At 37.2% G+C, this 13,709-nt stretch overlaps 1 protein-coding gene across 3 annotated transcripts in view; it reads right to left on the bottom strand.

Annotated features, from left to right (window-relative positions):
- Positions 1-8,298: 8,298 nt before the first annotated feature.
- LOC114147185 (netrin-G1-like) overlaps positions 8,299-13,709 on the bottom strand; it is a 68,628-nt gene continuing 63,217 nt past the window's right edge. For all 3 annotated transcript variants that reach the window (XM_028021766.1, XM_028021767.1, XM_028021765.1), the window contains one exon: positions 8,299-10,853. In XM_028021766.1, coding sequence (XP_027877567.1) covers positions 10,615-10,853 — 239 coding nt within the window. In that variant the 3' untranslated portion in view covers positions 8,299-10,614. The remainder of the gene's footprint in view (positions 10,854-13,709) is intronic.

The following is a 13,709-nucleotide window of genomic DNA, read 5'->3' on the forward strand; positions in this document are numbered from 1 at the left end:
ATGCAGGGACATTGTTAATAAGGATGGCCGTTTGTGCAAAGGTATGCATGTGAGAGAGCCAAAGGCCAAGAAGTGAAAGGTGGTCCTGCTTTCTCATCATCTGTGTAAATGATCTTCTTAGCATCAATCTCTGCCAGTCATACTCCCCGGATCTTTGTACGAAGGTTAAACAGGGATTTAGTGAAAACTGGAGCTGCCCTTACAGAAAATACTCTCAATCCCTCCCCAAAGAGCTTGACTCTGCAAAAGACTTTATTTTTTAGATTTATATTCGACTACTGAGTTGTGACCACCAGTCACTCTGCAATGTTTTTCCAAAAAATGGAAAGTTTCAACTGGATTAGTTTGGCGTGAATTACATTGTTTCAACTTTGACTTTGACACAACATCATTGACATAGTGTCAATGATGTTGTATGCAGAGCATTTAGTTTATATTTCGGTGTAGGTATTATAATGGTATTAATGAAAAACTACTTTTCAACTGCTTTATGGCAGTTGCGAAACTTGAACCTCTTACCTTCCAGGTTTTTTTTACCTGAAAAACGTAGTATTAAATGCATTTACTGCACATACATTTAATGCTTTGTCCTCTTAAGTGTGTCCCTGTTGCTTGTCCATCTTTTCCTATCACACTTTTTCCTTTCACACAACTCTTATTTAATATGCTTGGACACACTTGATCAGCAGGCAGCTTCAGAAATAAATGCTCGAAACACGTAATTCTGTGACTCCATGTAATAAGGTTTCACTCCTCGAAATGATTTGCAGAAATATATTAACTTTTCATTAATGACTTTATTGAGATGTGCCTATGCGCAGATATTACAGTCGAACTACAGATTTAAGGTCACTGTGTCTCCAGATTACAGGAGTTAGGAAGGGAAGGTAGAAACAATCCTTCTGCATTCTTGTCGGCATGATGTTGCTGAATCTCCATTAAGACTCTAACAGCTCTGCCCAGCAATTAAGACCTCCCAGATCAAAGCAGCCTAAATGAGCTAATCCTCGGAGAACTGCTGATCTATCCCCCTCTATCTCCTTATTTCCCCTTCTATCTCTTGCTCACCCCAGTTACTTCCTCTTGACTCATGGCAGCATGCGCTGACTGGGCTTTGATGCTTGCCAGCAGTTGGTCCTCTAAATATAAAATGTTGGATAAACACAAATTAATGGGTTTCACTTCATATCCTTAATCACAACTTGCCCGAGCTGGGGAGCATATTTTCAAAGGTCTTAATATGTAATCGGAGATCAAGCATCTGGAGGCACTTAAATGTGAGGCCCACATATGGAGAAGCTCGATGAAATACACAAACCGATGACGGTTGCATCAGCAGCCTGGCATTTAGGACACTGCATTAAAGCTCATGGTGAATCGAGCCTCTTGTGAGTGTGCTGAGGCGGAACTGGCAATGGCGTCAAAGCGAGTCACAGCTCTGAGGTCAGTAGTTGTTCAAAGGAGCATGACGCTGTTTTGTAGGTCTGCCATTATCATAGGGAAGCAGAGCATCTGCCTGTGGTTCCTGGGGACAGGTTTAACAAGGTGGCGCTGCTTCTCCTCTTTGGCAGGAGGCTGTCTGTCTCCCGACCCACCTGCTTGCCCTCTCTTTCCAACCAGCTCTGCCAACAGGAATGTTCAGGTTTGCTGTGGTCACTTTCCTTTAGGGAGCCCTTGGCTTCATCGCAGCCTTTTATGGTAGACATCATTTGTGTTTTGTCTGTAACAAGATTCTCTTTGTTTTTGATTTTTTTGTGTGTGTGTGTCTGTTTTCTGGCTTTAAACTGTTTCTGCTTAGCATGTCAGTCTGGCTATGAGTCTGTTTGCTTGTGGCTGAGGATTTTGTACCAGTATTATCATCAGTCCCTGGGACAAGCCAAATATTTCAAAGAAAGAGGGATAGGACAGAATAGATAGGTGGATCAGTTAATTTTTTCTTCTCCTCAATTCTTCAGAGCAATAAGCCGCTAATGCAAACGGGAACTCAAACAACATTCAAAGACATTTGTGATCCAATGGACACAAACAAACATATGACAAAATAATACCCTTTCCCTGCAACCCAACAGCTGAATCATGTTGTGTCCAAAAGGTGTCCTCCAAAATTACATGGTATGTTAAGTGTTGCTAATCTCTTAACAATACTAATTTTATTATTAACATTAGTTGTGCTTCATCTTTTACTTGTTTCATACCAGTTCTTGAGCCATAAAACACCATTTTTTATTGTTTATTGGCTAAAGGAGAGAGTCTCTCTTCTAACACTATTCCAAGTAGAGCAGAAACCAGATGTTTTTATATAAATAAATGCAAACACACAATCAGACCTTCACTGTTTTGGATCAGTTGGAGTTACCAAACCTATTCAATTCTGGGGAAAATGACCTCTTCTCCTCCAAGAACCATATTAAGGCTGGACCTTCTGATTGTGTGTTATTGTTTGAACAGATCGACATGGCGTCTTTGGGCATCTGGAAATTAGAACTAAGACTGAAGAAGTCTTTTGCAGCTGTACAGTTATCTTTCAGATATAATGTCTGACAACAAGGCAGCATGGCAATAGTGTTAACATGTAAATAAACAGCTGTCATTAAAATAGAGGTGGAGAATGCGTCAAAGGATTTACCAAATTGCTATGATGCAAAATGTAATTAACTATTAGCACTGCTATTTACTGTACTTTGATGTTTACTTGAAAACCTTCCACCATTACAAATTCACATTCTCCAGCTGTGTTGTTTCTGTTTTTCAAGTCAGAGGTAATCATGATGTAATCTCCAATAACCAACCAAAAAAAGAGCACAGCTTCCCTCCCAGCAAGCTCAGAAAAAGAAGGGATAAAGCAATGTTTTCCAAACCCAGATACTCTGGAACAAAATGTGAATGGCATATTTTATTTATGAACTATACCGCTGGGATGTATAAATATTTTTTTCCACAGAGTGATAGGGGCTTGCTGTGCCAAAGTCAGCTAAGGCTGATTTTCAATTTAGTTGTGGCAAGAAAATCCAAAAGTACTGGATTTAGCATTGAGAAATAAACTACTGATGAGACCTGTGATCACGCCTGAAAATGAATAGGATTACCTTTTGTGACTGGAACTACTGACCTTAAAAAATAAAAAAAAAGGGAAAATCAAATTAGTTTACCTGAAATTACAAGGAGAAAAACTGTTTTTCAAACCTCCACCTGGTTTCATACAGTTGAATTGTCCTGGTTAAACTTCATTTTTTTCACCTCAACTCATTTACATTATTTACGATGCATACTGCAACAACATAATTGTAGAGTTAGGAGATTTAAACATGCAATTTTAACAATCCCCATCTTTCCTTTCAGGGGTAAATTAGTGAGAACAGAGTCATAATATGGGCCTCTTGAAAGGACCACTGCAAGAACAGAGTAATTGGGAGAGAAGCAAAAATCATTTCAATCATGCTCTAGAAGAGGCAGCTTAACTCTGTCTTTGTTCTGTCTATTGATTCTGGTGTAGTCCGGGCTCCGTGTGCCAAGCTAGTGAACCACCCACCAGCTGTCCTTGCAATGTCAGAGATGTGAATAGCGGTTTGATAAAGCCACATATGGCATGCTGCTCCAACCTTTCCATGAGTGCCATTTCTTTCTTTTGTGTTGTTGCACAAATAGGGCCGAAACATTTTCTAAAGCTGTAACTGAAAATAATTGATTTGGGAGGAGAGGACGGATGTTCTTATGAAATTAATAATATAGAATTAGTAATGCAGGGAGGATTTGCCTCAGTAAATGAGTTCAATAAAAAATCTCTTGAGCCTAAATTCTAACTTTAACAAGACAACCTTCACTTCTATTGTTGACAAATAAGTTTTCATAGAAATATTTTTCAGACCTCAAACTTTGATTTATTCTTTGCTCTAATTACTCTCAGGAAATTATATAGCTTACTATATTTTAAGCATTATGTTGTACATTAACAAATCAAATGGCATGTTTGTTTAGCTATTTGTTTATTATAATTATCTAAACTGAAAAGTCTAATGGATCAATTGTGATCCAATAACCATAAACTAGAGTGATGCGGGTATTTATTAAATCAGGCTTTAAATGATTAACTTGTAAGACTCTCAATTTTTTTGACAGTTCTGACAGTTAACACATAAACTATAATTACAGCAATGTTACAGCGATTACAGCAATCTGCCTTAAATGCATAAAAAAATGATTTTATTCCCTTTATAAAGATTTGACAAAAACCAGTGGGAAAGTATCTCAAAGTACAACACTGTGCCTTCACGGTGTAAACTGTACTGCACTTTTAGGTCAGCATATCCATTCATTCAGGCTGCTGGACTGTAGCAGATAACAGGAAGGTTAATCAGAGTACAGCACAGGCGCTCTGTTTTATAGTGTTGCACTTGGAAATAAAGAACTGCATTGTGGGTGTTTTTTAAGGTCTTTTTTAAAGGATTTTTTTAAAGCTTTGAGATTTATAACAAGTGGAGATGCACCGCTTTACATACACTGAATAAAAAGACACATTTACATTTTTTTCTGTTTAGTTAGAATTAACAAAATTATTTCTATTTCCCTAATGCCAGAGAACTTAGAGAGAAATTGTTTTAGAGAATTGTCTTTAACTATCTTTGAATTGAGATGTTTACATACATTTGGTCAGAGTCAGAGATAACTCTTATAATGTACAAGCTGGATTAAACAGTTTGGGCTTCCTTTCACAAACCTCCGATAGTTTAACTGACACATTTGAGTTAATTTGAGGCACACCGGTGAATGCATTTTAAGACCAAACCTGGAACACAAGGCTTTCTTGTTTGACACGATTGAAAATTCAAAAGAAATCAACCAAAGTGTCAGGAACAGAATTGTGGAACTGCACAAATCTGGTTCATCCTTGAGAGCAGTTTCCAGATGGCTGAATGTATTTTTCTTCAAAATGTACAGATGGACTCCACAACAAAAGGCCAAAGACCTTGTGGATATGCTGCCTGAAGCTGGTAGGGCAGTGTCAGCCTCCACAGTGTTTGTATTTATATGTGGCTTATGTAAACTTCTGGTTTCAGCTGTAAGACTAGCACTGAAAATATGTTTTTTTTTCTTTCCTCGTCTGAGTGGTCGATCATGATTCATATTAGAAGCAGTGGCAATGTCATTTTGGATGTGTGAAGCTGTCATCGCTATAAGAAAAGGTTTTTCCTCACTTAAAACAATGAGAAAAGGATCTGACAATAGCTGTTAGCACAGTTAGTGCGACTGTCCTTGCTATAAAAACCAGTCTGCATGTGCAGAGAACGAGATCCTCCCTTAACTCAGAGGTTAACATTTACAAACTCCACATGTTATATAACAGATGACAATAGTTGATTTAAAGGATAAAACACATCTATGAGAAAGAAAGGCCAGAAAAACAAATATTTAGAATTGTTGGTAGTTATAGTTCTTAAAATGAAGTCGGATTCAGTTAAAGCCGTAAGTATTGCTTTTCAAAACCGGAGATCAGTAAAATGAAAAAAAAACAAACTCTGATCAGTTCATTTTTTGTGGTTTAGCTATTAAACCTCAAACATTTAAACTTCAGACCATTCAATATTAAACCATAGAGGTTTGAATCCGGCGGTTTAAATATGATCCCTTCTACCTCAAACAACTTCATTGTAATGCTGAAGAATCTAATAATAAAAGTTAATAAATAAATAACTACATGGTGGCTGCATTACCCAATATTTGAGGGTTATAACAAAAAACATTATTCTTCAGAAGTAAGTTATTATAGGGAATAAACTGTTGTAAAGCAAAATGGGACACATTGTCAATCATTTACATAGCCAGGAGACTTTTCCATGCATTCTCCCAGCTCTGGTAGCTTGCTTCAGCCAACTCAAAAATATAGTTTAATAGGTGATAAACAAATGATTTATTTATTTCAAAAGAGATTTTCATATGGCTCATACATTATAAATAAAGTGAACCTGAAAGGATTTAACTGTGGGTTATACGCTGCAATGTAAAATGATTTTGTCCCACAATGAGGACAAATCACCTTCTAGCACCTATACGGTTAAAAAACTGGACCTTTCCAACAGAACGGAAGCAAGTGTTGAGATCTTTTATATGAGACATCTTCAATTAAACTCTGTCTGCCTACTCTAAAAGTTCTGTACAGTACTTTTAATTTTGTGCATGCAAACATTGTGCAACCATATGTAACTTCTTCCTCAACTTGATGCCAGCATTTGCAAAGAAACTTTCTAGACAAACAAACTGACAAGCAAACAAATAAATAAATAAACTTTCATTCCCAGGCAGCGCACGCTCTTTGAGAGCAGCTCGAACAGAAAGAAAGTCTTTCTAACAACTGCAGCTCCCCATATGGAACCAGGCTGTCTTTATTTCTCGTCTTTCAGCAACTGCTGAACCAAGGGGAAAAGTTTTTCCTGGTGACAGGGTCATGGACAAGTTCTTGATGAGTGAGAAATGAGAACTGTGAGGACCTGCAGCCGCTTAACTCCAGTTCTTCAGCAGGCGATGTAGATAAACATCCTGCTATTCATGACCTAAATAGAAGCTTAGGTTTCCTCCAATCCTCTGATTTTTAACAGCCGGTGGAGGGGCTTTTGAAGGAGGGCTTCTGTCTCTATTTTAAGCATGAAAATAATTAATATTCAAATTCTTGTGATATTAGCGAAGTATGAAAATTTGATATGCTGGCACTTCTTATACGTGCCTTACAATGGTACTATTTACGGTGTTAAATGTTGGAGAGGTTTAGCTTCTGTCCCAGAAGAGTTCTCAGTTCTGCTGCAGGCCATCTTCACCTCGGCTGAATATTGATATTGATTTGCAAATGAGCTGAGTGCTCCAGTCATGTTGCTGAGCCTCCTTTTTCCCAGACACTGAATACCCCTGAATGTCTTCTGTTACGTAACTTTTGTGCTGGTGCCACCAGCGCTGACGGCGGCAGAACACAAGGACTGCCTGTGTCTAAAAGTGTCCTCCTGATACCCCCTCCTGGGTCTCAGATGTGAAAAGAGGAAGGACAAGGAACTGCTGTGACACAGAGCAGTGGGGAATGCAAGAGGTAAACAGAATTTGGTCTTTTTTTGTGGGATGGGGGACTCTGAATGTAACCCCTTAAAAAAAAGCCTCTTTCTGCATCTGCAAAACCAGAACAAATTTATCAAGCAACAGAAATATTTTCAGCACTGGCTCAAGCATTCTTTTAAGAAAAAATATAAAAGTATTTAAGTAACTTGGTAACATCATATGTTAATAGCAATGTGTTCTTAATGAAAATAACTATGGCACCTTCATAAATTCCCCTTGCCTTTTTCACATCTTGTGACAGCATAACGAGAAACTTTATTGTATTTAGTTGGGGTTTAAAAGAACAACACAAAAGAGTGTTTATCTCTGAAGTGTAAGGTTGCATGGGTTTGGATTTATTTTAAAACTAAAAGTGTGAGAAGTGCAGTATGGATGCTCAGTCAGCTCCCAAGAGATTTAGATTCAGAAATGAATGGAGAACATCTGCAAACACAGGGTCAGAAAGGGTTGGACAGCCTATTTCCCTTAATAAGAAAAACCATCATCTTAAACCTGCTTTCTGCATTTATCCAAGGTTTCTCATGCATGACATTAAAATTTGTTTGATGATGTGAAATATTAAGGTGTGACCACAAAGCAAACACAAAATAAATTTGTGAAGTGGGAAATAGGTTTTATATCAACGCATGAATAATTCGTCTGCCACTTTTGCAGCTGGTAAAATGCAGTGTTGTTGCAGGTCAATGCCTGCAGCCATAATGAAAAAATAAATCTTACAAGTATTACTATTTGCACTATATAAAACAAAGACCTTCAAAATGCTGCAGGAGCTTGTCCACTTATTGATTTTGGTTTATTTTTTTGCAGTCGACCTGTAGAACATCTTCTGCTTCTTTTGATTGTCAACAAAAATATTGACTTCCAAGTATGTTTAAAAGTTAAGCAATTAACCATTGTTTGAGTTTTTTTCTAATTTAAGTTCTCACTTTACAATAACCCTTAAAACACCCCTTAAAAATCACACAAATATGGATGTTGAGCATTTATTTTTTTAAATAAAATGACAAACACATATTTATTATTTGTGTTATCCTTTGTAGATTTATGTGCATGACCAGCACTTGGTTAACTCTTCCCAAAAAAATGTCATATTTTCTTAAAAAATAACATCCATCCCTTTGTAAGTGGTTTTATACAGTGGATTAATCCATGACAAACAAAATTTGCTGATCTCCAGAGTCTCATTCACAAAAAGGCTACTGCTTTCTATTAGAGACAGTGACGTTTAATGAGAGGCACTTACATTAAACTCTAGCACAATTAGGCGTTTCATGACAACCTCAGGAGTAAAATTAATCCCTCGAATAAAATTGGTCTCAGTTCTCAATATGTCACCCCGTGGGACGCAACTTCATTTCTATTCATTGACCCTCCATGAATTAGAGCTCATTTCCTGAGAGCACGGCTTTGTGGCGGCTCCCGCAGCAGGATGCATGGCTTTCATCTGCAGGAGCTCGGGAAAAAAACTTCCCTTATTCTCGTTTGATTCGAGGATTAGATCTGATTACAGATTTGAGCCGGACAACCTCTGCAATGGCCACGCAATCTTCTTTTCTCCTCTTGTTAAATTTACATAAAATTGATGGGATTTCAATCCGAGACTCCTTCATAAGCACAACAGGGATGTGTTACAGAGGAGCCTGCTTATTATCAGCAACTGGTGCTTCAGTGGAATAGTCAATGATCAAATTAATAGCTTTTAAACATCTTTTAAAATGACATTCAGTATTTGTCATTTGCCTGCATTTATCAGTGGACAGTAAACAATTTTCTTCTGCACATTTTGTCTCAAATGTCATGTTTCTGCCTAATAAAATTACTACTTTTCAACAACAAGACAAAAACATGTTTTTTCTTCTGCGCTTTGGTGGAAGTGTATTTTGTGGGCGTGTATGTAAACATATTCTGACAGCAGCTCTCAGGCAACGAGAGCCATGTGTCCCACAAGCAACAAAAATAAAACAAGAAAATAATAATAATAGTTTGAACACAACCAATTTCCTTAGTCACTCTTAGCCCACATCTACTGAAGGACTGGTCAGCAGCAGTAGAAAACAAATAATACATCTTTTTTTGTTTGTTTTGCATAATCATGAAAATATCTGTTTTATAGAAAATTAAATACACTTACAGTATTTTACAACTTTTTTCGGATACAGGTGAGCTCAAGCAATACTACAAAGCTTTTGAAAACGAAAAGATACTAGACTGGAAATTGTAGGGAGGGATTGGTAGTAATACATGTGCAGCTTTAGGCAAAACAACAGACACCCTGCAGCAGCAAAGTAAAATCACTAGGGTCACTAGAGCACAGGAAGGGCTGGGGGCCTGATGGTGCTGGGTGGGTGGGGAGGTGGCCATGGTAGAAATGTAAGTATGAAAATGGGAGGCAGTGAGGCAAGATGTCGTAAAGTGATAGTTTAGATTTTTTTTGGGTGAGTCAGTGTGAAGATATTACCAGTAAAAGCTTCTGTCCTTGCAGTAAACAGATTGTCATGTCATTATTTTTGTCAGAAAAGTGAGGAACTACTTAGAACAATGAAAGGTTACAAGACATTGTAGCCTTTTATTGCTAGTTAGCAGGGACATCCATTTTAGCTTTCTTTTTTCGTCAAACAACTCCAGTTAACAATATTTATAATTCTGGAATAAAATTGTGACTCATACTGGTATCATTTTTGAATAATTGTATCAAACAAACAGAATGTCTGTTTGACTGTTTTAATATCATTAACAAATATGACCCAATTTCAGATGTTTAGTATCACTAGCAGAACAATGTCTGTGGTACCACCTAAAATGAAGTGGCTGCCTGTGATTTCAGATTGCCTGATCATCATCATCCCACCAGTCTGTGTAAAAAGTTTAAACTAGACAAGAGTTTGAGTAATAATTTTGATTTCCTGTCAGGCTGTAACTAACTGCCTTAGTTTTCTGTCTGGATAACTTTTAGCTTTCAACATGGGGAATTCATTACTTTTCATCTGACGTGTTTAACTGTGACATCAGTGTTCTACAGGTAAGGGTACTGTTACTTAAAATAACTGTAAATAACTTCAAAAATATCCAAACCACCTTTTTAAGAGATCTTGCTTCACTATATTTTGTCATAATACTTTGGATGATACCTAGGAATCTTGTGTCTTGTTTTTGTACAGTTTGTCACCCGAAACTGACTTGCGTTGTCTGAGCAGAGAATCTTCTCTCTATGAATGGAATACTAGAGAAAGACATTTTCACAAAGCAAGGGCACCTACAGTCTTTTCATGTGAGGTTACAAAACAATGTCTTTTTTTCACTGTGCTTTCCAGAAATCTTTTCGTCATTAAACCTGCTGCACTACTTTCTTCTTCGCCCACCAGCTTGGTCTTGGCCATACAAAAAAAGTTGCTTATACTGAGCACATTGTCCACACATTCTTTGTTGTTGTTGTTTTTTGTCAATGTTCATAAGGTTGAGAGTTCGTTCTCAGCATTTGTGGTCTTAGGGTTTTATTTGGAGGATTTTGGTTCAAGCTTCTCAGCAAAGAGAAACAACTGAAAGCAGGATCATTACAAGGGGAAAGAACAGCCGATGCTTTATGGGGTGATGATGGAGTGCTGCCCGTCCAGATAGCTGGTCATCACACTCTCCGGGACCCTGGCATCTAGCTCTCTCACACAGGACACCCGTGAAGCCAGGGGCACAGTGACACCGTTGGTGGTGGTGGCATGTGCCGCCGTTCTGACAGCGCAGCATCGCATTGTCACACACCCGAGCTGTAGAGACAAAGCAGAAAGGGCAGGAGAGGTAGACAGGAAGGCGTGATTAATAGATCACTCAGTGAAAGGGGCAGAACAGAACATCAACAAGCAGGTTCATAGGGCACAAGCTGCCTCTTCCTGTCCTGTCTGCATAGCTCGGAGTCCTTACTGAGTAGCAGGCAAGTCAGGAAGGGCCAAATCAAGTACAGCAAACAGTGTTGAAAAATACAGAACAATCAGCTGTATGAGAAAATATTTGCACTAAACAGCTGTTGTTCCTAGAAGAATGTTAGTGGTAAACATCTTTCAAAAAAAAGTATCATTGCCTAGTACAGCAAATACTTTCCTAGAAATTAACAGGTACTTTCCAAGAACTTTTCTGGAACTTTGCAGATACTTTGGTAGACTTTTTTGTGAAACCTACAGGCTAGTTTTCAAAAATCACCACATGATGCCAGACCAGGTACTTTCCTGGAACTCACTGCACACCTTTCAGGAAGTAACCTGTAAATACTTTGCAATTTTCAAGGAAGCCACTTATAAGTCTTTGAGAAAGTTCCAGCAAAAGACTTAGTATGTTCCTGTAAAGTTCACGAGTAGTACTTGCTATATTTAAAAAATGTTCCAGGAAAGATCCAGGGCAGTACCTGGTTAACTTCAGAAGAGTTCAAATAAAGTAGTTGATAAACTCCAGGCTGTACCTGGAATATTCGTGGAAAGTACCTGTTGGTTGTTGTAACGTACCCACAGGGAATCAACTGGTGAGTTTGGGGAAAATTTTGAGGAGAACAGATATTAAGTTTCAAGAAAACTCTAGAAAGCTGTGAAAGACAATATGTGGACTACATCTGTATATGTAGTACTCCATAATATGGAGTTAAGGACCAGTGAATCAAAGGAAGTAGGGCAGATTCATGTATCTGCTGTACTGTATAATATCTAAAATAACAATACTGTGAATACTGAATTTAAACATCAGTCACACCACTTCCCGGTCTATATATTTTTTGTTGAATGCTCAGTTTCTCCTAGCAATCTTGAATGCATCATTTAAATTCAACAGCCAGGCTATGGCTTTGTGTTGGCTTTGAATTGTTAAAAATCCCTTCTGCTTTTGAGTTATGTGGAAATGACATCTACAAAGTGAATTGATTTTTTTCTGCTGTTGGAAGGAGGGTCAAAGTTGTTGGCAGAACATTATGAAGATGGTTTTCTGTATGTATGGCATATCAACTAACAAAATACCACAGCCTTTCCAGTTGGTGTTATTTTCATCTTTGTAGTCAAGCTTTCAACAAAAAATACCACATTGTTAAAAAAGGTTCCATTCCCAGTAATGAATTGCCTTAATGCCCATCAAATCTTTATTTATTTGAATATAGAGTGATGAGGATTACGTAAGATGATGTTCACATTTTTCTTTTTTTTAGATAAAACCTCACAACTCAATTATCTCAGGAAGCCGTTCCACTGGCAGAGGTGAAATCCGGGAAGAGGTAATGTTTGCACAAAGATTTCAGTGTAATTGGATATCTCCTCCTGCATAAATAGTAATTACATTTTTGGTTTTCAGTAGTGCGGCTCATGCATCGGAAAAAAAAAAAGAACAAACAATAATTTTTCATACCAAAACTGATTAAAAACGCATTGGGATTGCATCTAACTGAAAATCATTTACTAAGACGTTGCTTGTGTTGTTCGCGTGAATGGAAATTCCACATGTGGATCCAGGTTTCTACCTTCAGTATGACATTTTATTATGTGCTATGATGGATGATTTTTCTGTTTTTATGTGCATTGAAATTTTATTTATAAAGAAACTGCATAGGCAAACATTGCACTATTTCCAGTCTCTTACTTAAAATGCACAAAAGTGCTCTGTGACAGATTCTTTTCAGCATCATCCATAAACAGTGGTGCAAAATAATATGGTTGCCAAGACACATTAAACCAGACACTGAGACAGATACTTTGGACAGATTTAAACTATTTAATACCAAACTGTAAATACTAAATAAGATGATAAAACATGTTCTTTAAATAATATAATTCAGCCTTCATGGCCCAGTCAACACATTAACATTGTTGCCTATGGGTGAATGATGCTCTTTGTGTCCTCTGGCTGTGCCTCAGGACTGTGGTCTCCCTCAAAGCTGCCTGAAGTAGCTTGTATTGTACAAGTCCATGTTAGCCATTTGGCTGGTTCTGTGTTAGAGGATAAAGAGAAATGGAAAAAAAATAAAGCATATTGATGCTAGAAAGTGTCACACAGAAAATGATGTTAAATATCAAGAGTTAATATGTAAAAAAAATACATATTACTAATCGATAGGGTCATAGATGAATGAAAGGATAGCAAGTTATTTCATCGTAAATCATCTTCTGTAGATCAGATGGACAATGAAACAAATAAAAAAATCCTGTGTGAAATATAAAATTTATCTAAAACTTTGTAATGTATAGTGTTTGACACATTCTGTTATTTAACTTACTTAAAATTAAAACAACTATTTTTCAAGGCTTTTTCATGACTATAATAATTTAGAAATGGTCTGATTGCCTAAAAATCTAATTCCAGAGTGGCTAATAGTGAAAGTGCTGTCTTTTTAATGCATCCCAGAAGAACTTCCTAAAACCTTGAAATGTCTATTTGATATGTTCAACTTTAGTGATAACTTTAAATCTGATGTATATATACTTTTTTCTATAACACATCCTCTTTATTACGAAACTGGAAACAAGTAGTCATGTGATGACAACTTTTCAGATTTGCCCTAATTTACAGCACAACAAAACTTGGCTTTTCAATAAAAAATAAACAAATATTGCATATTTACTTGAATTACAATCAGTATAGAATATGTGAATTGT

This window comes from Xiphophorus couchianus, chromosome 6 (genome assembly GCF_001444195.1).
Source record: "Xiphophorus couchianus chromosome 6, X_couchianus-1.0, whole genome shotgun sequence".
NCBI lineage: Eukaryota > Metazoa > Chordata > Actinopteri > Cyprinodontiformes > Poeciliidae > Xiphophorus > Xiphophorus couchianus.